Source organism: Saccopteryx bilineata, chromosome 1 (genome assembly GCF_036850765.1).
Source record: "Saccopteryx bilineata isolate mSacBil1 chromosome 1, mSacBil1_pri_phased_curated, whole genome shotgun sequence".
In the NCBI taxonomy this organism is placed as follows: domain Eukaryota; kingdom Metazoa; phylum Chordata; class Mammalia; order Chiroptera; family Emballonuridae; genus Saccopteryx; species Saccopteryx bilineata.
In genome coordinates, this window is record NC_089490.1 from 401,214,673 (window position 1) to 401,239,463 (window position 24,791).

The window sequence follows — 24,791 nt, forward strand, 5'->3', positions numbered from 1 at the left end:
CTTTTTTTCATCACTGATAGTATGGGTTTTACTCGGTCTCAGTATCAGCATCAGAATCCACAATGAAAATGGACCAAGATTAGTGACCACCACATGTGTAAATGTTAGAGTTTGGGGTTTTTAGGTCCTTTTCCCACCCTAGAATAAATAATAGACCAGTTTCCCACCATTTGGTTTCAGTCATGTCAGGTTTTAAAACCCATTTCCATAACCTTGCTTCACCTTTCTCTTAATGACCCCACCCCGTTTTTTTTTTTGTTGTTTTTTTTTGGTGAGGGGTGCCTGCTTTGGACAGTAATTATGCTCTACTTGTGTCATTTCCACTCCTGATGACCCCTTTTCTAAACATGTCACTGATTTTATGTTTTAAGTTTTTCCACCCAGTATTTCTCTCCCGCCTTTTTAACTCCCTCTTCAAAAGCTGCCTTGCAAAGGGGACATTGCTTGCTCAGTGAATATGGGGTGACGTGAAGAAGCCAGAGGATGAGAAAGAAAATGTGATGAGGGAGCTGGACTCTCTGGAAAGATGTTTTTATTGTATTTTGTTTATAGCTGGTTGTTATTAGGCTTTTCCCTCTGAGGTCCGTTCTAGGAATTATACAGCTCTGGCTGATGGCGCCCAATAAAATCAAACAAAAAAAACTTTTCCTCTCCAGTTTTTTCTCAGGGCAGGGTGGGGGTGTTTTCTCAATTTCCATGGGCACAGACACAAGCCGCTTCTTCATCTTGGACTTCAGGAGGGCTGGTTTCTCAGGAGAACTTGTCTTCTCAGTGCCTTCTGAATAATGCAGCCCGAAGTGGGCCAACTTCGAGGTCATTACCTCGTAATTGAAGTGCGCACATTAACATTTTAAAGTTGCTTTCATCACCGCCTATGAAAGTAGTTCTAATCTGGGGGGAGGGGACTCCCAGGGCTATGGTACGGATTCTTGATCAAACGAGGAGGTTGATTTCTTAAGGTGAAACACTTCGATATTTTTCTTACTGGCTTGGGTTTCCTTAAAACTATCGTTCACACTCCTAGCTGCGAGGGGGTGTTCTGGGAGGTTGAAGAAATTTGGAGTAGAAGGCAGAAAAGAGCGCAGAATACTGTCAGGGCGTGCACGTGGAAGTGGCGAAAAGAAGTTTAACAAAGTTGGCGCCACGAAGCTAAAGACGGCCACACCTGGCCCCTAACTTGCTCTGCCTAATGGCGGGTGTAACCCCGCCGGCAAAGCACACGTTTGTAGTTCCTCCCGCACGCCAGTCTTGCCCAATCAGTGACTTCGGCTTCGTGAGGCTGCTGCTCATTGGCTTTCGCGTAAAAGCTTGGGGTTACTGACGTTTCCACCTCTTCCCGGCCTCTCAGGTAATTGGCATTCATGGTAACCAATCAGGAAGAGGATCTACGCGAACGCCTACCTTTTACTTTACCGAGTGGCCAATCCGGTGGTAGGCTCATCTTCCCTTCTACCCAGAGTTATTGCTGCGGCCGCCGCCATTTTAGCGTTTTGTCAGAAGCATCGCGCCGCGAGGAAGAGTTCCTGCTGATTTCCGTGCGGGTGAGAGACTCCGATCCCTTACATTGTCTGTCTTTTGCCCTGTTAAATCTCATATCACTCCCTTGGGCTTCAGAGGTATCCTAATCGGGTCGCAGCCTCTGCACTGGTAACAGCCGATTTCGGTGCTCGGCATTTCGCGATAAGCCTAAAAACGTCCCTTCCCCCACGACCTCCCCCGAGAATACCTTGCTTTCTCCCACCCTGCCCTCGACCCGACTTTGGCTCGGCTTCTTGCCTCGAGGTTTCCACCGAAATAACCGCGCTTCCCCTATACTTAGGAATTACAATCTCGTTTCGAGAATTTCTCAGACCCTGAGACACTGGTGTGTGGCTCATGAGTCTGAAGCCCCCTTTCTCTGGCCCTATTTCTCCATTCTGCTGGAGCCCGGAGAGAGGCATTCCTCACTCCAGCACTTCTGTGCTCTTCTCACCCCTTTCTGCTATCTGGCCCTAGAGTCGCCCGTTCACTGCTTTCAAAGGAAACCCTAAAACGCAGTTATAAGGCCCACTTTACCGGAAGTGGTGGCTACTCGGTTCTGAGAGGGAGAGCCAATTCAAAATGTTAGGCAGTCCAGCCCGCCAGTAGTGAAACCTTTGTTTTCTGACTGTCCTTCCAGTGGGTGGAAAAGCCCAGTTCTCTCAGCGCTGCATTTACGCGCTCAATTTGATTTCCACTCCCGTTTGAAACTATCCATCTCTTACCGAACCCCTTGTGTAGGAAGTAGCCCTATTACACACGCCTTGCTCCTAATAGGTCTGTAGCTGGTACTGCAGAGGGCTGGCTCCTTATTTCCACTTCCCTTTGTTATTGTTTGGTGGTGGGCGTGTGAGAGGGAAATGTGTTTGAAAATATTAGAATGAGAGGAGATGACAGCCTTTTTTTTTTTTTAATTAATGCAGACCCAAGGTCTTGCTAAAATTATTTCTTCTCCTTCAGGCAGTGTGGAAATGGTGAAGCTCTTTATAGGAAACCTGCCGCGGGAGGCCACGGAGCAGGAGATCCGCTCACTCTTCGAGCAGTATGGGAAGGTGCTGGAATGTGACATCATTAAGAACTACGGCTTTGTGCACATAGAGGACAAGACGGCGGCGGAGGATGCCATCCGGAACCTGCACCACTACAAGCTGCACGGGGTAAATATCAACGTGGAAGCCAGCAAGAATAAGAGCAAAACCTCCACTAAGTTGCATGTGGGCAACATCAGTCCCACCTGTACCAACAAAGAGCTTCGGGCCAAGTTTGAGGAATACGGTCCAGTCATCGAATGCGACATCGTGAAAGATTATGCCTTTGTACACATGGAGCGGGCAGAGGATGCGGTGGAAGCCATCAGGGGCCTTGACAACACAGAGTTTCAAGGTGAATCACCCTCTTTGGGATGAGGGCTGAACACAAGGCTGTGTGCACAAAATAGGTTAGATAAGTAAAGGGAGGGGTTTGAAATAGAGATAGAGCTTTTGGCTTGTTGATGGTAAAGGATTGTGATGACCTAAAATGGAGAATATTTGAGATTTAGGGGCTTTAACTTAGGCAAGTCCAGGCTCAGGGAGAAAAACCAGTTGGCTTTAGTTTGAAGCAACTAAGACTTATTTTTATGCCTATTAGTGCAGAAATCCTTTTCTTGGAAGATTTGCCCAGTTATGGCATTGGGGGGGGGGAGTGTTGTAGAGTACATTACAGATTTTCATTCTGTATTGTCTCAGCACAGTACAGGCATATACCTCAGAAATATTGTGGGTTCAGTTCCATACCACTGCAGTAAAGCGAGTATTGCAATAAAGCGAGTCAAAGCAGGTTGTAATCTTTTTGGTGGTGGAGGGTCTTAATTTAGGGGGGAAAAGCAACATCTGCGAGGTGCAATAAAGCAAGGTATGCCTGTATCAGCACTAAGTTTACGTATATGAAGAACCTGGCAAAAGCTACTTAAGCAACACATTTAAGAGTAGAATCCCTGTGAATCTCCTCCACCTCATCCCAATGCATCACTTTTTAGTAAAAAGAATTGGTCTTTAGATAACTGGTATCTTTAAAGGGCTACGGCTCTTGTTGCTTGTCTTAAGAGGTTCTGTTTTGAGGATGAGGCCACTGTGTAATTAAAAGGCTAATTCCAGGAGTTTCTGAGGAGGTATTGAGATGGGGGGCAGTAATGGCAATGTATTTGCACTGGTTTGGGAGGGGTAGACTTTAATATCCTTTGAGAACAGAGCACTTAGATGGGTGTTATCTTGAAGCCTTGGCTAGTTGGATTGTTTTAGTGTGCCTGGGGGGAACAGCATGAGTAATGCTGTAGACTGTCACTTTATTCGGAAGGTATCTTTTCTTTAAGCTCTAAGCTTCTGTGGCAAAAGTGACAATCATGAAGGAGATGGTAACCATGGTGAGTTGTTAATTATTCTTTCACTCCTTTTGGGTCCCCAGTGTCAATAAAAAGTCTTTTCCCTTTGATAGTAACTACTTCCAAAATATTGGGTATTTCCACAACTCTGCTACATTTTTAACTTACATTTCAACTTTTTTAGCACAAATCAAAGTAGTGGTTTGCTTTCCCTGAGTACTCCTGTTTTTAGGAGTAATTGCTGCTGTCTTTGCTCTTTATGTCCCTTAAATTGGATCTCTCTTAGGGCTGAAGCTTTGATGATCATTCTCCCAAGTAACAGTTGCCTTGTGTCATGGGTTTTGCTGTGCATTATTAAGGAGAGGTATCACAGGTCTCCCAAGTGTAGTTTGTTTTTAATTGGTAAGTTGAGAATTATTTTGGGTCAACAAAGGGTGCTCTGATGGAGGGTTTGTGGTCTGATACCTAATTTTTGGACTCTCTTTTATACTTAAATGTAGTTAAAGAAGAGATGGTGTCTGCTTTATAGAGGGAGGAGCAGTGTGGACTGAGGACAAATCCTTTAGCATTTGAACTCTAGGTTTTCTGCTACCTATACTTAGTTATACCTAGTCTTTTTTTTTTTTTTTTTTACTACTAGCTCTTAATACTGCCTAGTAGAGTTCTATGTATGTAGACTAGCAGTATTTATTGTTTTTTTTCCCTTTCAATTTCTCAATATTGGGTATACAGCTGACCATTGAACAACTGGATGGTTAGGGCTGCTATCCCCTCCACAGTCGAAAATCCTAGTATAACTTAAGTCTGCCCTCTGCTTAATTCAGGGGTTGGGAACCTTTTGGGCTGAGAGAGCCATGAACACTACATATTTTAAAATGTAGTTCCGTGAGAGCCATACAACGACCTGTGTACGTTATGCATTATCCAATAAAAATTTGGTGTTGTCCCGGATGACAGCTGTGATTGGTTCCAGCCACCCGCAACCATGAACATGAGCTGTAGGAAATGAATGGATTGTAATACATGAGAATGTTTTATATTTTTAACATTATTATTTTTTTTAATTAAAGATTTGTCTGCGAGCCAGATGCAGCCATCAAAAGAGCCACATCTGGCTCATGAGCCATAGGTTCCCGACCCCTGGTTTAAGTGAATTTCCATCCTCAGGTTGAAAATACCATTGACTTGTACAGTACAGGTTTGAACTTCATGGACATAAGTGGGCCCATGCAGTGGAAACCCATGTTGTTCAAGGGTGAACTATATTTATTGTTTTGCCCATTTAAGAAAATCCATTTTTGATATTTTTAAAACTTAGCTGCTCTTTATAGCTTATTTTCAGGGCACTTAATAATAATCTTTTACATTTTGAGTGTGTTGGTTGGTTCCTTGGTCACAATCTCTCTAATTTTGTTGGGTGTTCAAGTGGCCCTCTGGGCAAATGCCAGAGGAACATGGGTTAGCACTTAAAGCATTCAAATATTTTACTGCCCTTGCCACTTAGTTCTTAACCTGAAACTTACACTTGACCAGGTAGGTTTAAATCAGGACGTTTTTGGTAATTTTGTCCTTTTCTAGCCTCCCAGAATCTAACTTTAATTTTGTAGGTGAAATTGTATGTTTACTATTTTCTGTAATGTTAGAATAATAAGTTAGTGTTTTTCAGCCATCGGTCTGCCAGAAATTTTATGCCAGTCGACGAAGGAGTTAACCATTCTGATGTTCAGGGTGGTTATGTTTGCACCAGCAGTTGAAAAACACTGGAATAGATGATCTGTTGATTCTTCCTGGTTCTAACCATTCACTTCTCTGACACCTGCATGTTTGGGTGCATCACAGCCAATTGTTTTAGAAAGTTTTTGTTGAAATTTTGCTGACCATTAAATTGGTAGCTTATGTTAGGTGGAAACTGCTTCTGTGAAAAGATTTAAAGCTTAAACTCTTCCAGGAAAGTTATTTTATTTTATTTTTTAGTTAGGTTTTCAGAAGTGATATTTTGCATTTCCGGAATACAAATAGTTTTTAGCAAAAGAAAAGTAAAAAGTGCATATTCCTGTGCACTCAGGTCCCTAGTTTAAGGAGAAAAGATACTTTAATCTTGCTAAAATGAACAGTTTAATCCACTAACATTACCAGTTATTTTCCATTTTTCTTATCCCCCAACCCCCGCTTTCTTCCACATTTTTCATATTCTTTTAAAAATTCAGGCATCTTCTGACCTCCCTGCCCTGTTTCCTTTGATTCTACTAGGGGTCCTCAAAGTTAGTTGTCAGATTGTCAAGTATCCTTGTTAGGATGAATAGCAGAACCAGCAATTTAAAGGTCCCAGTTAGAGGGCGGGCGGTTCTGGTGTGTCACTCCTCTTCCAGTTCATGAATGTTTTTTCCAAAAATCTGAAAACTGCCTACCACAGTCAGGCATAGATCAAGTCTGGATCCCTCTGTCAGTGGAAACTTGAGAGTGTTATGCTATCCTCTTTGAGTTTGGAGTGGGGTGGAAGTCTGAGGGGACTGGTCTTTGCATTCTACTTAATGAAATCAGAGTCTTGATAGTGATTGGAGGGTTTCAGAATCTTGTCGCACACTCTTGTGGTTTCTTTTGACTTTGGGCCCTGTTCAGAGCTTTTGTCCACATTTACTTTGAACAGAATGACATGCTTGTTTTTGAGTAAGAGTAGTTTCTTTCTTAAATGTTAAACTAAGTATTAGGTATTAGAGTGGAAACATTTCTTTAATCTTTGTCTGAAATCAGGTCATTATACTAAATTACATATTAGACTTAAAAGAAAAGTTTTTCTGGCATTGAGTCCTGCATTAGTGTTGTCTAGGTAAAGCCATTGCTATGACCAGTGTCTGGGGTAGGGGCTGGGGCTATGATTAAGAGTGATAGCAACCCTTCTTGCGTCTGTTTCTTCAAGGCAAACGAATGCACGTGCAGTTGTCCACCAGCCGGCTTAGGACTGCGCCCGGGATGGGAGACCAGAGCGGCTGCTATCGGTGCGGGAAAGAGGGGCACTGGTCCAAAGAGTGTCCGATAGATCGTTCGGGCCGAGTGGCAGACTTTACCGAGCAGTATAATGAGCAGTACGGAGCAGTGCGTACACCTTACACCATGAGCTATGGGGATTCGTTGTATTACAACAACGCGTACGGAGCGCTCGATGCCTACTACAAGCGCTGCCGTGCTGCCCGGTCCTATGAGGCGGTGGCGGCTGCAGCTGCCTCTGCGTATAATTACGCAGAGCAGACCCTGTCCCAGCTGCCACAAGTCCAGAACACGGCCATGGCCAGTCACCTCACCTCCAACTCTCTTGATCCCTACGATAGACACCTGTTGCCGACCTCAGGAGCTGCTGCAGCAGCCGCTGCTGCTGTTACTGCAGCTTCCACTTCATATTACGGGCGGGATCGGAGCCCCCTGCGTCGCGCTACAGCCCCAGTCCCCTCTGAGGGCTACGGTTACGGGCATGACAGTGAGTTGTCCCAAGCTTCAGCAGCCGCGCGGAATTCCCTGTACAACATGGCTCGGTATGAGCGGGAGCAGTATGCGGATCGGGCGCGGTATTCAGCCTTTTAAAGCTTGAGGTGAGAGCGGTGGGGTGTCACCTGTTCTGGTTTTGCGGTTCCTCCTGCAGCCCAGAGGCTCCAGCTAGGCTACCCTGCTTGCTTGCTTTTGCAGGGTTACGGTAAGGTTATTAGTATGGTTCAGAGGCTAGGGAAAAGTCCTAACTAGGAATTTTTTTTTGAAATATGTAAACATCCTTAGTCCTCATGGCTATTTTTCCAGGGCTCCTGGTAGTGGGAACCAGTCTGATTTTATCTGTGTCTGGAGAAACAAAGACTGGTGTGATGAGTCTTGGGTCACACCTTTGTGCTGTAATTGAACAACCTGAGATCCAGACACTCAGATTCAGGTGTGCTGTTTTTCAGAGCTTTTGTGGAAATTCGTAGGTATGGGACATTACTAAGGTATGCAAGTTTCCTTCTGCTTTGTGATGTGTGAAAGGTCTGATAGGACCTGTAATGATAAAATCAGTTAACTGTCTAGTTAACTGGTCATCACTGCTCAGGTCCCAGTTACTGTGAAGACTACCCAGATGACATCATCTTAATCTTGAAGCAGTGTATTTCTGACATTCCTGAACATTTCTTCCCCTAGGAGCTTTATAGAAATAACTTATTTGGTGTTAAGTTGGGGCAGCAAGGGAGTACAAAAGGTAAAAGGTATCTTCTTTTAATTTATAAAGTTGAGTTCAACAAGTAGGCATAGACGCAAACCCAGCTTTTCCACACAGTTCAGATTCATCCCCATATAGAGCGCCCGCTCACCATTGCTTTATCTTTGGATCTGTCCTGTAAGAGCCTGTTTACTTTGTTCTAAACTGTCCCCATAGAGTTAGATTTGCCATCCTCTCCACCTCTTCAAGACAGATGATACGCGTGCACACCTGTTAATTTTCCTTTCCTTGGTAATGTTGAAATCCAGGGCTGGGAGCTTTGCCTTATGCCAATGATTTTTCAGCTGGTGTACTGCAAGGATTTTAAAACATGCAATACCTGACTTTTTTGGTGTGCCACAGAATTTTAGTCATTTGTGTGTGCCATGAGATGAAAAAGGTTGAAAATTGTTATAATCTTCATGAACAAAACCTTGAGTACTCTGGCTTTTTCCTAGACAACACATATTGAGCCTTATGATCCATTTGGCTCTACTTAAGTATGTATTTATATATATTCCCTTCTGACATTTGCCAGTTTGGGGCTCTAGGTTTTTGCGATTGCTGTTGTACTCAAGGGTGATTCTTAATGCCCTTTGTTTTGAGTATCCCCAGTATGTCCCAGGTATTCATCTGAAATCCTGTAGTAAGAGACAGGGTGGGTGATACTCCATCTTTTCCTGTTAGGGCAGAAGGTGTGTAACTTGCCTGGGGTTATTAGATAGGAAACCACTCATAGGGCTAGAAAAGAAACTTGATGTGTAGCTTACACTTCCCCTCTGGTACACTCTTTCAGTTTCTTCCCTAGGCAGAGTTGGATGCCCTCAGGTCTTAGACAGTTTGTTCAGTTGATGCTCCTTTTGCCTAGAGTAGACTGTGGATGGTTTGTAACTTGGACCTTGGTAGTAATGCCCAGATTCAAACATACTTTTGAATTTTTACCCCTGAGTGCTAATTGGAACCTTTCCCTTTTTCCTGCCTTCCAATGACAGTTTGTGTTGTAGAATTACTTCCTCTGAGGATTGCTAATGTTAACATCAAGGGAAATGCAGTGTTTTTGTCTATTCTCTTGAAAGAAAATTTGCAATTTAATTTAAAGAAAGGCCTCAATCTGGGATTGCTTGACTTTCCCAGTTACTTTTGGCCTTCAAGCTCTTTTTACTTTTAAGAGATTATTGTGATACTATACAGATTTGTATGAGCAAGTAAATTTACCAAAGTCAAGTTACCAGACTTTGTAGAGATGTTCTTTGAAGTTTTAAGTGGGAAAGCCCTTTTGAGCTTTGCTGTAAAGCCCCTGTATTGTGCTCTCTTGCAGGTGGGATGTGTGTGGGCTGAAATTCCAAGCTGCGGTTGTGCATGAGAATACACCCTTCATGGTACCCCGTCTCCGGGACGTTCTCGGCTCTGTGCGTTCAGTCCCTTAGGAACCATGGACCTTAATTTACCTTGTTAAATACAGACCATTTCTTCCTTTCCTCTCTCCCACTCATTTTCCTGTTCTTCCTGTCCTTCATTACTTCTGTAGTTTCCCATTCATGTTCTGTTCTCCTAGCAGGCCTCGTTGTGTGCAGAAACTGTGGTGGGGGCTACGCCGTCTCCCCACCTCCTGCTTCCAGTGGGTGTTGGATTTGGGAATGAACCTGGTGAGAGTGTCACTGCTTCTGAGTCTTTGGCCCAAAGGCTTGTGGCAGGTGGACACAAAGAGTTGGATCACTTTTTCTTTTTTTCCAGTGAAATAAATGATTTTTCAACTTAGGATATGCGTGCTTTGAGAGAGTTCTTGCTTGGCCTTGTGTCTGGGTTCTTTATTGTCTCTGGAAGAGAGGAGGGAGGATGAAAAGGTTGACATTCAGCTGTGGGTGGACATCACTTTATTTTCTTTACTGCAGATAGACTTACAGGTACCAAAGGAAAAAGAAGAACCCAGGCAGGCAGCCTTATTCCAGTCAAGACTTCCTCCCATTGGTTCACCTTTGTTATAAAACCACTTACTTACTAGTAGTTTTGAGGTGTAGATCCTTTCCTGCTTGAGAAACCGTCATCACCCACGCCTTAACTACTAACTACTGTTCCGACCTCCCAATCAGTACATAGACTTGGATTGTTTCCACAGAAGAGGTCTAAGAAAAGGAAGGGTTTGAGGGAACACTTGCATTTTTTGTTATGTGGAAAAATAAAATTGTGGCTCAATAAGTAACACTTTTTAATACCCTTTGCTGTCTATTTGTATCGCTTGGACAAAAAACAATCCGACTAGCACCACATTACTTGTACTTAGAGCTTTTTGAATGCTTGGCATAGAAAAAGGACCTACTGTGTGGTTTTAGATTATTTAACAGTAAGATTGGGTTGGTGAATGCAAGGAAGAGCCACTCCTCAGCCCTGCTTCTATGAAAAGACTTCCATTTTTTTTTTTTTTTTTTGAAGTGAGAAGCGAGGAGTAGATTCCCCGCATGTGCCCTACTGGGATCCACCTGGCATGCCCACCAGGGGGTGATGCTCTGCCCATCTGGGGTGTAGCTCCATTGCAACTGGGGCCATTCTAGCACCTGAGGTGGAGGCCATGGAGCTGTCCTCAGTGCCCAGGCCAACTTTGCTTCAATGGATCCTTGGCTGTGGGAGGGGAGGAGAGAGAAAGGAGAGGGGAAAAGGGTGGAGAAGCAGATGGACGCTTCTCCTGTGTGCCCGGTCTGGGAATTGAACTCAGGACTTCCACACGTTAGGCCAATGCTCTACTGCTGAGCCCACTGGCTAGGGCCCAGATTTTTGTCTATACTTTACTTGTTCCAGTTTTAACATACATAGTAGAGCAATATTTAATTTGGGTATTTCCCAGAATCATTCAACTAATACTAAGCACTTACTGTATGCTAGGCATTATGTTTTTAGGAAAAATTGTGATGAGAGATAGAAAGGAACTAGTCTTTAATTTTTTTTTTTTTTGTATTTTTCTGAAGCTGGAAACAGGGAGAGACAGTCAGACAGACTCCCGCATGCACCCGACCGGGATCCACCCAGCACGCCCATCAGGGGCGATGCTCTGCCCCTCCGGGGCATCCCTCTGCCGGGACCAGAGCCACTCTAGCACCTGGGGCAGAGGCCAAGGAGCCATCCCCAGCGCCCGGGCCATCTTTGCTCCAATGGAGCCTTGGCTGCGGGAAGGGAAGAGAGAGAAAGAGAGGAGGGAGGGGGGTGGAAAAGCAAATGGGCGCTTCTATGTGCCCTGGCCTGGAATCGAACCCGGGTCCCCCGCACGCCAGGCCGACGCTCTACTGCTGAGCCAACCGGCCAGGGCCGGAACTAGTCTTTAGTTGGGTGGTTTCTCAGATTTTTTTTTTTTTAATTTTTTACTTAATGCTTCTACCTGACAATTCACAGATGGCCTAAATGGGAATACCTCTCTATCAATATAACTTGTAATTTATTGACTGCTCTGTATAAAACCTTGTGATGTGTTTCATGTTATTTAATCCAGTAATTTTTCTGTCAGTTACAGTCTTATTCTAACCTCAAGATACAAATAATCATTAAACATGGAAGCTCTATTTGATGAGAGGTCAAATGATAAAGAGCATTTCTAGGAAAACTGTTAGGGGTGGGAGTACTTACTGTATTTCCCCATGTATAAAATGCACCTTAATTTTGGGTCCTGAAATTTGAAAATAAAAAATTACATAAAGTTACTGAACTCATTTTATTCATAAAATTCAGTAAGCGCAAAAACAAGCATGAAAAAGTGGGAAATGCAAGTAAAAAAATCTACAACCACTATAAGACGCACCCAGTTTTTAGACCCCAGTATTTTGGGGAAAGGGTGTGTCTTATACATGGGGAGATATGGTAGTAGTTCCTACAGGTAAAATGTGGTCAGTAACAAAGATGGCTAATGTGGGCTAAGTTCTTTGCATTTGTCTCTTACCTTGTTGGGTTGGTTTTCTACCATTTTTTTTTAGAGGTTTGTGTCTACTTTGGTCCCTTTTTCTCTTAAAAGACGCAGCCATCACCGATCTAAACTTTTATTGATATACTCATTGGTTTGGTGGGTGGAATTAACAACTTTTAAAAGATGGAAACTAACAGTATTCATTGATTCAACAAATATTTTGTTGAATCTCTACTCTGCAGTGTGTTCTAGGTGTTGGGATATCTACAGTTCTGGTGCTTCTACTCTAACAGGAGACAAAATACAGTAGAGAGTATTTTTTTAGATGGGAATGGCTAGTGAAGGCTAGAGGTGACATGTCAGATTAAATACAGGGTCGTATATAAAATTGCATTACGAGACTGGTTGAAATTTTAAAGGGAGTCATTTTTGCTTTCTGCTTTGTGAACATGGTCTTTCTGTCAGAACTTAAGAGCAGTTTTTCATGACTGCCGAATTCGGGCTGGTTTAATGCTACATTTCGACTATTGCTTTAAAATAACTTTTTGTTAAAGGGGAAAACACTATTAAGAACAATGGCCTCCAACTCATACATTTGATTGGAAGCTTAAAAATAATTTTAAAAACCTTAATGTTGAGGCCCTGGCCGGTTGGCTCAGCGGTAGAGCGTTGGCCTGGTGTGCGGGGGACCCGGGTTCGATTCCCGGCCAGGGCACATAGGAGAAGTGCCCATTTGCTTCTCCACCCCTCCGCTGCGCTTTCCTCTCTGTCTCTCTCTTCCCCTCCCGCAGCCAAGGCTCCAGTGGAGCAAAGATAGCCTGGGCGCTGGGGATGGCTCCTTGGCCTCTGCCCCAGGCGCTAGAGTGGCTCTGGTCGCAGCAGAGCGACGCCCCAGCTGGGCAGAGCATCGCCCCCTGGTGGGCAGAGCTTTGCCCCTGGTTGGCGTGTTGGGTGGATCCCGGTCGGCGCATGCGGGAGTCTGACTGTCTCTCCCGGTTTCCAGCTTCAGAAAAATACAACAACAACAACAACAAAAAACCTTAATGTTGAAATATCAGCAACTTAAATTCAATTTCAAATCGAGTTTTATGTGTGTAAGCGATATTCCTAGAGATGGAAAGATATTTTACATTTTTTTTACGTGTCAAATTGTTCTCCGGTTAATTGACTTGAAATTCCCACCACCAGGGTATGAAAGTGTTTCTTTAAACCCTCAGCAGTGCATTTGTTGATCTTTTCCAACCTGATGGGTTAAAATGGTTGTGCTTAGCATTTATTTATTTATTTATTTATTTATTTATTTTTTTTATTATTTTTTTTTTTTTCATTTTTCTGAAGCTGGAAACAGGGAGAGACAGTCAGACAGACTCCCGCATGCGCCCGACCGGGATCCACCCGGCACGCCCACCAGGGGCGGTGCTCTGCCCCCCAGGGGGCGATGCTCTGCCCATCCTGGGCATCGCCATATTGCGACCAGAGCCACTCTAGCGCCTGAGGCAGAGGCCACAGAGCCATCCCCAGCGCCCGGGCCATCTTTGCTCCAATGGAGCCTCGGCTGCGGGAGGGGAAGAGAGAGACAGAGAGGAAAGCGCGGCGGAGGGGTGGAGAAGCAAATGGGCGCTTCTCCTGTGTGCCCTGGCCGGGAATCGAACCCGGGTCCTCCGCACGCTAGGCCGACGCTCTACCGCTGAGCCAACCGGCCAGGGCAGCTTAGCATTTATTTTTATGAGTGAGGTTGATCATCTTTATGTTATAAAGAGCAATTTGTATTTCCTTGTCTTTTCATAGTCTTAGTACTCACCATTTTAAAAAATTCGATGTTGGTCTTACTAATTTGTGGAAGCAGTGTATAAATGAAGAAAACTAGCTCTGCAATATGATTTGCTAGTATTTTTTCCAACTTGTCATTTTTACTTTATAGTTTTGCCCTGCAGGAAGATTAAATGTATAGTAGTTGAATTTCCAATCTTTTCTTATGACTTCATGATTTTGAAAGTTACTTGATATAAAGCGTGAGGTAGATAATCTAGCTTTGTGTTCTAGACGATCACTCAGTTGGGAATTGAACTTTCAGAGACCACTCTGCCTGTATTAGTCAAGATGGAAGAGAAGGACATTTCTCTCCTCACCTATTTATTCCTTCTCTGCCTGATAACACTGTAACCATCTCTGGTAGAAAGCGTACCGACCAATTTGGGAGCAGATCCGTAAATTTTAACTCCTTTCATCTTTTAAAATTTTTTTTCTCATCTTTTTTTTATTTTCTTATTTATTTTTTTGAATTATTTTTATTTATTCATTTTAGAGGAGAGAGATGGAGAGAGAAACAGAGACAGAGAGAGAAGGGGGAAGGAGCAGCAAGCATCAACTCCCATACGTGCCTTGACTGGGCAAGCCCAGGGTTTTGAACCGGCGACCTCAGTGTTCCAGGTCGACACTTTATCCACTGTGCCACCACAGGTCAGGCTCCTCTCAACTTTTGAAAAAAAAAATTCTTTGGCAAATTATCCTCATTGGCAATCTTGAGACAAAGCTTACATGTGATTTTTATAACCTTGTATTTGGTGAAAGAGCTCATTTTACTTGACTTGCAATATGTTTGCTCCACTTCCATCTTGGTGCGTTGCCATCCTGGTCTGCTCTTTTGTTCTCTTAGGAGTTGTACTTCACTCAGGTCCCATGGTCTTGTTCTTGAATTAAGACTTCAATATTGGTAGCCTCTTTTTTTTTTTTTTTTTTTTTTTTTTTTTTTAGAGACATTGAGTCAGAGAGAGGGATAGACAGGGACAGACAGGAATGGAGAGAGATGAGAAGCATCAATCATTAGTTTTTCATTGCACATTGTAACACCTTAGTTGTTCATTGATTGCTTTCTCATATGTGCCTTGACCGTGGGTCTTCAGCAGACTGAGTAACCCCTTGCTCAAGCCAGCGACCGTGGGTTGAAGCTGGTGGGCTTTTGCTCAAACCAGATGAGCCCGTGCTCAAGCTGGTGACCTCGGGGTCTCGAACCTGGGTTCTCGGCATCCCAGTCTGACGCTCTATCCACTGCGCCACCACCTGGTCAGGTAGCCACTTATAAGTTATCTGGCTGCAAGATATACCTTGAGACTTGGACCAAGTTATGGGCCATTCTGTTGGCCTAGGTGGGTTTCCCAGCTTGCCCCCCAGCTTTTCTGCTAGGTGAAAGACTTGTTGAACCTTTGCCCAACTGGCTTTCTGTAATGCTTGTAGGTCAAGGTACAGGTTATATCATATTATTAGCAGATGTCTTTTTTTTTTTTTTTAAGCGAGAGAGAGAGAGGCAGACGGAAAGGGAAAGAGTTGAAAAGCATCAGCGCTCATAGTTACAGTGCCTTCATTGTTCATTGATTGTTTCTTGTAAGTGGCTTGACTGGGGGGGCTCCAGCTGAGCCCAGTGACCCCTTGCTCAAGCCAGCGACCATGGGGTTATGTCTGTGATCCTGTGTTTAAGCTGGTGAGCTTGTGCTCAAGCCAGCTACCTCTGGGTTTCAAACTTGGGTCATCAGTGTCCCAGGCTGACGTCAGCTCTATCCACTGTGCCTGGTCAGGCTTAGCCGATATCTTAATTTCTTGGTGTCAAAAGCCATGACTCGCCCCCACCCTCCCACTTGGCATCCAATTCTGGTATATTCTCACTGCAAACAGGAACAGCCCCTTCATTACCATCCCCCTTTTTTTTTTTTTTAAAGATTTTATTTATTGACTTTAGAGAGGGGGAGAGAGAGAGGTGGTGGTGGGAAACAGCTGATTCTTGCATGTGCCTTGCTGGCAAGCCAGAGGTTTTTTTTTTGTATTTCTCTGAAGCTGGAAACGGGGAGGCAGTCAGACAGACTCCCGCATGCACCCGACCGGGATCCGGCACGCCCACCAAGGGGTGTTGCTCTGTCGCCTGGGGCAGAGGCCAAGGAGCCATCCCCAGTGCCCGGGCCATCTTTTGCTCCAATGGAGCCTTGGGAGGGGAAGAGAGAGAGAGGAAGGAGAGGGGGAGGGGGGGAGAAGCAGATGGGCGCCTCTCCTGTGTGCCCTGGCTGGGAATCGAACCCGGGACTTCCACATGACAGGCTTGACGCTCTACCACTGAGCCAATCGGCCAGGGCCAAGCCAGAGGTTTTGAACTGGTGACCTCAGCATTTCAGGTTGATGCTTTATTCATTGCGCCACTAGAAGTCAGTTCCATCCTGATTTCATTAAATTATTTGACTAACTTGACATGGCTTGGGGTGTATTCAGCATTCCTATTACTTGGTCCAGTTGTTCATCAAGAGACTGATTTCTAACTTTGGATTTAGAAAGAGTTATTTTAGGAACTTTACCAAAACACATAATGAAATAAAAACAGTATCTGGGCATCATCAAAAATCAAATTAGCCTGACCTGTGGTGGCGCAGTGGATAAAGCGTTGACCTGGAAATGCTAAGGTCGCCGGTTCGAAACCCTGGGCTTGCCTGGTCAAGGCACATACGGGAGTTGATGCTTCCAGCTCCTCCCCCCGTCTCTGTCTCTCTCTCCCTCTCTCTCTCCTCTCTAAAATGAATTAAAAAAAAAAAAAAAAAATCAAATTAGTTGCCTGACTTGTAGTGGCACAGTGGATTAAATGACTTGGAACGCCGAGGTCACTGGCTCGAAACCCTATGCTTGCCTGGTCAAGGCACATATGGGAATTGATGCTTCCTGCTCCTCCCCCCTTCTCTCTCTCCTCTAAAAAAATCCCAAATAAATAAATAAATAAATAAAAATTTAATTTAAAAATCCAATTAATCATAAAACATTTCTTTTAACAAATTTCCTTTAGGTTTCAGTGTTGAGATTTCGCAAGATATCAGATGGCTATTAAACACCAATTGATGTAGAAGGTGGTTTTGTTTTGGAGACAGTCCTTGGTGTTAATTTCTTGAAATTTACTTCTTGTCCTTATTTCAGTCATCATCTCTTCAGATTTTTCTTTACTATTCCAGCCTTTTTGATCCCACTGGAACATCTGATCCATTGATCCAAATTTCCATTTTTTAAAAATTGATTCATTTTATATAGAGAGGAGAGGTGGGGAGAGCGAGAAGTATCACCTCATAGTTGCTTCACTTGAGTTGTTCCTTGCTGGTTTGTTGAATGTGCATTGACTGGGCAAGCCCAGGGTTTGAAACCTTGACCTCAGGTTTCAGGTTGACACTTGATCCACTGTGACACCACAGGCCAGGCTCCACTGATCTTAATATTATCACTTCCTTACTCAATTTGAAATTCATAGCCAGTAATTGTCATTCCTTTGCCTACACCATTAAGCCCCAGGGCTACCCAGTCCCCTAGCTTCATCATACTTGCTTGGCAAAACCACACCCCAGATTAAATCCGGTTTACCTATTCATTCACCTGACACAGGAGACAAGGTGACTGGAGAAAATCTGACTAGTCTCACTTTAAGTGATCACAAACTTGGTATAGACCCATAGTGCTGCCAAGTAGAATACATCCCTAGCCCGTTCCTCTTCCCTTGTGTGTACTCAGGTAATGAGCTGCTCCAAGCAGCGGAGAAAACTGAAGCAATCGGAAGAGACGTGAAGCATTGTCATTGCCTCCGCTCACCTTCTAGCATCTGCAGCCACATCTCCCTCCCCCCCCCCCCCAACTGCTTTCATCTGAGGCCAGTTGCTCTGCTGACACATCAGGGCTCGGGTCTCTCCTGCAGCTCTTCCTCACATGTCATCCACTTCCCTCTTTCTGGATCAGTATTAGCATCACACAATTCTGTTCTTTCCATGAGAAAGTTCTTGACTCTATTTCCACTGCTAATTAGGACCACTTCATTTCTTCATTTTGCTACTTCTTGTAGCAAAACTCAAAAGCCTTTTCTGTGGTTTCTGTCTTTAGTTGTTGCCTTCTGTTTTCTATTCAACCCTCTTTTAATAAGGCTTTTACCCCTGCTAGTCCACAGGAACATTGCTAGTGATTTCATGTTGCTTAATAATATGGTCATTTTTTTTTTGAATTAAAAATTATCATGTCTGTTACATTGTGGTTGTTTCTCCTCTGTGTTATGTTCATGACCCAAACTAATAGAATTGCCATCATTGGAAACTTAACTCCAGCCTAAGACCGACAGTGAACATAGTAAACAAGTAAGTTGTATGTTATGAGGTAAGGGCTTGGTATTAAGGATAGAGTTGAGCAAGGATTGGGAGTGCTAGGGTAATGTATATGTGTGGATTACTGTAATAAATAGGGCGGCCAAGCTTCATTGAGAAATTGAGATTTGAGCAGAGTTAGCCAAATAGACTTCTAGAATTCCCAGTAGAACAGTTTGAGCAAGGGCCCCAAGGTTCTGATTGTAGCTAACCTGTTCTAATAGACCAGGGACAAGAGTGGAGTGATGGGGAGAGAGTATAGGATAGGAAGTCAGAAAATTGAATAGTGATCATCTAGGACCTTTTTGGCCTTTACTTTGAGTGAAAGTCTTGCATTGTATTAAAGCAGAGGAGTATTTTGTGATGTGCTTTGTAAAAAATGGCTTTATTGGGGCCCAGGCCGGTTGGCTCAGCGGTAGAGCATTGGCCTGGCGTGCGGGGGACCCGGGTTCGATTCCCAGCTAGGGCACATAGGAGAAGCACCCATTTGCTTCTCCACCCCCCCTCCTTCCTCTCTGTCTCTCTCTTCCCCTCCCGCAGCCACGGCTCCATTGGAGCAAAGATGGCCCGGGCGCTGGGGATGGCTCCTTGGCCTCTGCCCCAGGCACTAGAGTGGCTCTGGTTGCGGCAGAGCGACGCCCCGGCTGGGCAGAGCATCGCCCCCTGGTGGGCAGAGCATCGCCCCTGGTGGCCGTCCTGGGTGGATCCCAGTCGGGCGCATGCGGGAGTCTGTCTGACTGTCTCTCCCGTTTCCAGCTTCAGAAAAATACAAAAAAAAAAAAAAAAGGCTTTATTGGGGTATCCTTTTGATACAACAAATTACACCATTTTTCAGGGTATAATAGGACATTTTGATTGTGTAACCATTATCACAATCAGGATACAGAATATTTTTGTTACCCCAAATGCCCTTCTGCTACTTTGCAGTTAATCCCCATAGTCCCCGGTCAGTTCTTAAGTCTTCCATCTACCTATTTATATCTTATCTTTGGTATTAGTATGTTGATATAGTTGATTACTGGTTTTTTTTAAGGTTTTATTTATTGATCTTGGGGGAGGGAGCAAGATCGTAGTTTCTTCACTTTAGATGCTCATTGCTTCTTGTATGTGCCTTGACCTGGCAAGCCTGGGGTCTTGAACCTGTGACCTCAGCATTCCAGGCCAACTCCTATCCACTGTGCCACCACAGGCCAGGCTTGATCACTGTTTCGTAACACTTACTCATTTGGCTTCTAGGACACAACACTTGGTTTTTCTATCTTCCCAATTTTCTCGGCTGATGCCTCTTCCTCTCTGACCTCGATTTTGGAGGCTCCATAGTTCAGATCTTGGTCTTTGGTGATCTTCTGGATACAAATGCCATTCTGTATGTGAAAATTCCCAATTTATATCTCCATTTCAGATCTTCCTTCCTCACTCCAGATTCATATCCTACTACCCACTTGACATTTTTGCTTGGGCGTCTTGATGTTTTATTTATTTAGATTTTTATTCATTTTATTTTCAGAGACGGAGAGTCAGAGAGAGAGACAGACGGGAACGGAGAGATGAGAAGCATCAATCATTAGTTTTTTGTTGCACATTACAACACCTTGTTGTTCATTGATTGCTTTCTCATATATGCCTTGACCGTAGGCCTTCAGTAGACCGAGTAACTCCTTGCTCAAGCCAATGACCTTGGGCTCAAGCTGATGAGCTTTTGTTCAAACCAGATGAGCTTGTGCTCAAGCTGGCAACCTCGGGGTCTCGAACCAGGGTTCTCGGCATCCCAGTCTGACGCGCTATCCTCTGTGCCATTGCCTGGTTAGGCGATTTTTATTCATTTTAGAGAGAGGAGGGGGGAAGAGCAGGAAATATCAACTCCTTCACCAGGCAAGCCTGGGGTTTCGAACCGGTGACCTCAGCATTCTAGGTTGATGCTTTATCCACTGCGGCACCACAGGCCAGGTGTCTGTTATTTTAAACGCAGCTTGTATAAAACAACTTCTGGCCTGACCAGGCAGTGGCACAGTGAATAGAGCGTCGGACTGGGATGCGGAGGACCCAGAATCAAGACCCTGAGGTCGCCAGCTTAAGCGCGGGCTCATCTGGTTTGAGCAAAGCTCACCAGCTTGGACCCAAGGTCGCTGGTTCAAGCAAGGGGTTACTCGGTCTGCTGTAGCCCCAGGCCAAGGCACATATGAGAAAGCAATCAATGAATAACTAAGGTGTCGCAACAAAAAACTAATGATTGATGCTTCTCATCTCTCTCCATTCCTATCTGTCCCTATCTATCCCTCTCTTTCTCTCTCTCTCTCTGAAAAAAACAAACAAACAAAAAACTGAACTTCTGCCCTGGCTGGATAGCTCAATTGGTTAGTGCTTCGTCCTGAAGCACAGAGGTTGCTGGTTCGATCCCCGGTCAGGACACATACAGGAACAAATCGATATTCCTGTCTCTCCCCCCTTTCCTCTCTCACTGAAATAAATTTTTAAAAAGTACCAAAATACTGAATTTCTGCCCCCCTCCCTGTGCATACCCTTCTCCCATCTCAGGTGATGGCAACTCCGTCTTCAGTTACTCTGGCCAAAAGCTTGGGAGTTATACCCACATGCAGTCCATTAGGAAATCTTGTTGTCTGCATTTCTCCGTCTCCCTGACTATTAGTATCCTAGTCAGAACCACCATCATCTCTCATCAGATTTCCTAAGTTCTTTCCTAATTGACCTTGCTGTTCTGCCTTGTCTACCATCTATTCTCAATATAGGAGCCAGACTAATCCTTTAAAAAAAAAGAATCTTCAGCCCTGGCCGGTTGGCTCAGTGGTAGAGCGTCGGCCTGGCGCGCAGGAGTCCCGGGTTCGATTCCCGGCTAGGGCACACAGGAGAAGCACCCATCTGCTTCTCTACCCCTCCCCCTCTGTCTCTCTCTTCCCTCCCGCAGCCAAGGCTCCATTGGAGCCAAGTTTGCCCGGGCGCTGAGGATGGCTCTGTGGCCTCTGCCTCAGGCGCTAGAATGGCTCTGATTGCGGCAGAGCATTGCCCCCTGGTGGGCATGCCGGGTGGATCCCGGTCGGGCACATGTGGGAGTCTGACAGCCTCCCCGTTTCCAACTTCGGAGAAACCCCCCCCCCCCCAAAAAAAAATGTTCTTGGCCTGTGGTGGTGCATCGATAAAGCTTTGATCTGGAACGCTGAGATCACTGGTTTGAAACTGGGTGTGCCTTGACCGGGCACATACAGGAAGCAACGACGAGTTGATGCTTCCAACTCCTCTCCCCTGCCTTTCTCTCCTTTCTCTAAAATCAGTAATAAAACTTTAAAAACAAAAAACTCAGATGTCATAGCTATTCCCACACATGGGCTTTTCTTTTTTTTTTTAAAATCTATTGGGGTGACATTGGTTAATAAAATTCTATAGGTTTCAAAAAAAATTCTATAGGTTTCAGGGGTACAGTCAATTCTATAGTAAATCATTTATATTGCATTGTGTGTTCACCACCCCAGGTCAGGTTTCCTTCCATCACCATTTATTCTCCCTTTACCTCCTCTTACTCCTGGGCTTTCATTCAGAGTAAAAGTCAGAGTCCATGGACTGTGTAAAACCCTTGGTGACCTGCCCTCCTCCTCGTAGCTCTCTGTCTTGCTCTCTCTTGTTCACTCAGCTGCAGGCACATTATACTGGACGGACTTTTTGTAGAGCTCTTAAATACATGCCAGATCCCTCCTCCCTTAGTATTTGCAGCATCTAATTCTCTAGATAGTCCAACAGCAGATTTGGGTTTTCAAGGTGAAAAAGCTTTCGGGAAAAGAAAAATGAGGATACGGTCTGTCCTCTCTTCTCCATGCTCTTTTAGGTGGTATTACCAATTCCCTTGGCTTTACCTACTGTCTACATTCTGAAGATTTCAAAATGTATATCTCTAGTCCTGAACTTTCTCCTCCATGTTTAAACAGGCTGTGTCTGGCCAAGGAGCTATTAAAGCTTGATACTTGAATTTACACCCATAGTTTCTTCTAATTTGGATAACCTTCAATTTCTGAAAATTGGTATAGAGTTTCTCTTTGAGGATAGAGGTCATCAGGAAATGGTACTGGTCATCAAGAGGACGGGGTCAGAAGAGAAAAACTTGATCATCCAAGAAGTAACTGGGGGAAGAACTTGATGTTGCTGTTAGACGTTGGTTGGTTGTTTTCATGTGCTAGAAACTGGACTGCTGCAGTTTCACATGAAGTCACCTGCCCCACTCCTCCATTTTGCTAGGACCTTCAATTCCTGGGCCAGTGGTGCTGCCGAACACCCTACCGGATAAACACCCCCGCCCCCACAAAGAACTAGCCAGTCTGAAATACCAGTAGTGCCAAGGCTGAAACTGTTCTAGGCAAGATCAGTTTCCTTGGCTATATACCATCTGAAGTAGTGCTAACCAACGTCATAGCCGCAGCAATAGGGTGTTATGTGTATAAAATACCCATGGGATTTCAAAAACGTGTGAAAAAGAATGTAAAATACTCATTTTAAAATGATTATATGTTGAAATGATGTTTTGGATATATTGAATTAAAATATATTATTAAAAATAATATAGTTAATATTACCTGTTTCTGTTTACTTTGCTAAATTGGACATTAGAAGTTTTCAGATTACATATGTGGCTTGCATTTGAGGCTCTCATATTTTGATCTCTAGATGCTGAAGACTCAAATTTACATCTCTTGTCCCAAACCTCTCCTTTGCTCAAAGATCAGAGCTCCGAAGACCTAAAGGAAGTCCTCACTTAATGTAATTGATAGTTTCTTAGATATGTGGCATTACAATGTATAGTGAAACCAGTTTTACCATAGGCAAATTGATATTAAAAAGGTATTAGAATTAAGTTCTTATGGCTGTCTCTTGAGTGTTATAACAAAACGACATTGAACAAGGGTCTGCTGTCCTTGAGAGTTCTCTTAATACATCTCAAACCTGTTATGTGTGCAATACAGTATATAATTTCTCCATTATCCCCTTCTCTTTAAATGGTATTACCTTTTATGTAGCAGCTCCAGCCAGATCCCAGTAATCATCCTTGATTTTTCCCTTGTTTCTCATTCCTCATCTGGTCTTTACCATATACTGTATATCAAAGGTTGCCACTTATTTATATTTTTTCCAAATGAGAGGAGGGGAGAGAGTAAGACAGACTCCTGCTTGTACCCCTACAAGGATCCACCTGGCAATGGTGCTCTACCGGTAGAGTCTACCCATCTTAGGCCATGCTCGCAACCGAACTATTTTTAGCACTTAAGGCAGAGGCTCCACTGAGCCATCCTCAGCACCTGCCCAGGGCACACACGAGAAGCAGACCAGGAATTGAACCTGGGACATCCACATGGAAGGCCAATGTTCTAACACTAAGCCAGCAGGCCAGGGCCATTAACTTCTTTTATCATCTTGGCCACAATCATAGTCACAACCACACAATTATCCTGTAGGACTTACACTAACTACAGTGGCTGCCTACTGGCATCTCATTTCTTTTTCCTTGTATCTTCCTTCACTTTAATTTTCACTCAGCTGGGATGGTACTGATAACTAAATCAGATTGTCATTCCATAACTTAAAATCTTTCAGCAGCTTCCCTTTGTGTTTAAAATAAAAAGCCAGCCCTGGCTGGTTGGCTCAGTGGTTGAGTGTTGGCCTAGTGTGTGGAAGTCCTGGGTTCGATTCCCAGCTAGGGCACACAGGAGAAGCGCCCATCTGCTTCTCCACCCTTCCCTGTCTCCTTTCTATCTCTCTCTTCCTCTCTTGCAGCCAAGGCTCCATTGGAACAAAGTTGGCCCAGGCGCTGAGGACAGCTCCATGGCCTCTGCCTCAGGCGCTAGAATGGCTCAGACTGCAGCAGCGCATCGCCCCCTGGTGGGCATGCTGGGTGGATCCTGGTCAGGCACATGTGGGAGTCTGTCTGGCACCCCCACCCTTGCTTCTCACTTCGGAAAAATACAAAAAAAAAAAGAAAGAAAAAGCAATTCCCTACCTTGGTCTGAAGTACTTAGAAATATCTGGCCTCTACCCCACACTTGTGTTTTCTCAGGACTTTCCTCAGCCACCTCTTTCTAAACATACCCCCAATACTGTCCTGCTTCAAGACCTTTTTTTTGTACCTGGAAGAACCTTCCCCTGGACAATTTTAGGGGTCATTTCTTACCCTTCAGTTCTTAGCTTCAGAATCAAGCATCAGAGGGCTTTTCCTGTTAATCTCTAAGTCAGTGCCCCTTTCCATTTACCCATTACACCCACTTTGTGTATTCTGTGGTAGGTCCCCCTTTTTGTTTGCTTTCTCATTGACTCCCTCAACAAAATTTTAAGCTAGGAGTCAGGAGCTTGGTTCCAGTGCCTCACACAGAACAAGCATTTGATAATAAATGTATATATGGAAGCTGTCATTTGAGTGACATGTTCCTCTTGGTATATACTATGCTCTGCCCTTACCCCATCTACTCATTGTCTTAATAGTCACCAACTATTCTACAAACAGCGCCACCACAGGACCAGGTTATGGGGCAGGACCAGAGGATTTGTAGGTGGCTGCTGCTAGGTCTGGAGTCTTGCCCCACCCCATAGTATCCAGCAGTAAGGAAAGGCAGAGATGGTGGGACTGTTTGATAAGAGGGCCTGTTAGCTTGGAGACCCTAAATGCAGAGCTTGAGC

The 24,791-nt window shown here is 44.4% G+C and overlaps 2 protein-coding genes across 9 annotated transcripts in view; both read left to right on the top strand.

The window, feature by feature from the left end:
* Window positions 1-1,485, top strand: part of RBM14 (RNA binding motif protein 14) — a 16,396-nt gene extending 14,911 nt beyond the window's left edge. Inside the window, exon 2 of the mRNA XM_066252144.1 lies at window positions 1,349-1,485. Within this exon, the coding sequence (XP_066108241.1) occupies window positions 1,349-1,368 (20 nt within the window). The 3' untranslated portion in view covers window positions 1,369-1,485. The remainder of the gene's footprint in view (window positions 1-1,348) is intronic.
* Window positions 1,407-22,684, top strand: RBM4 (RNA binding motif protein 4). 8 transcript variants are annotated; one of them, XM_066252147.1, is made up of 5 exons: window positions 1,407-1,541; window positions 2,479-2,901; window positions 6,795-6,873; window positions 7,204-7,461; window positions 9,412-9,852. In XM_066252147.1, the coding sequence occupies exons 2-4, from the start codon at window positions 2,490-2,492 to the stop codon at window positions 7,451-7,453; spliced, it is 741 nt and encodes a 246-aa protein (XP_066108244.1). In that variant the 5' UTR covers window positions 1,407-1,541; window positions 2,479-2,489; the 3' UTR covers window positions 7,454-7,461; window positions 9,412-9,852. The 8 variants fall into 8 exon arrangements, with proteins under 8 accessions (XP_066108244.1, XP_066108247.1, XP_066108246.1 ...); XM_066252150.1 differs by lacking the exons at window positions 6,795-6,873; window positions 7,204-7,461; window positions 9,412-9,852 and adding exons at window positions 14,285-14,439; window positions 22,058-22,684; XM_066252149.1 differs by lacking the exons at window positions 6,795-6,873; window positions 7,204-7,461; window positions 9,412-9,852 and adding exons at window positions 14,285-14,439; window positions 21,958-22,079.
* Window positions 22,685-24,791: the final 2,107 nt, after the last annotated feature.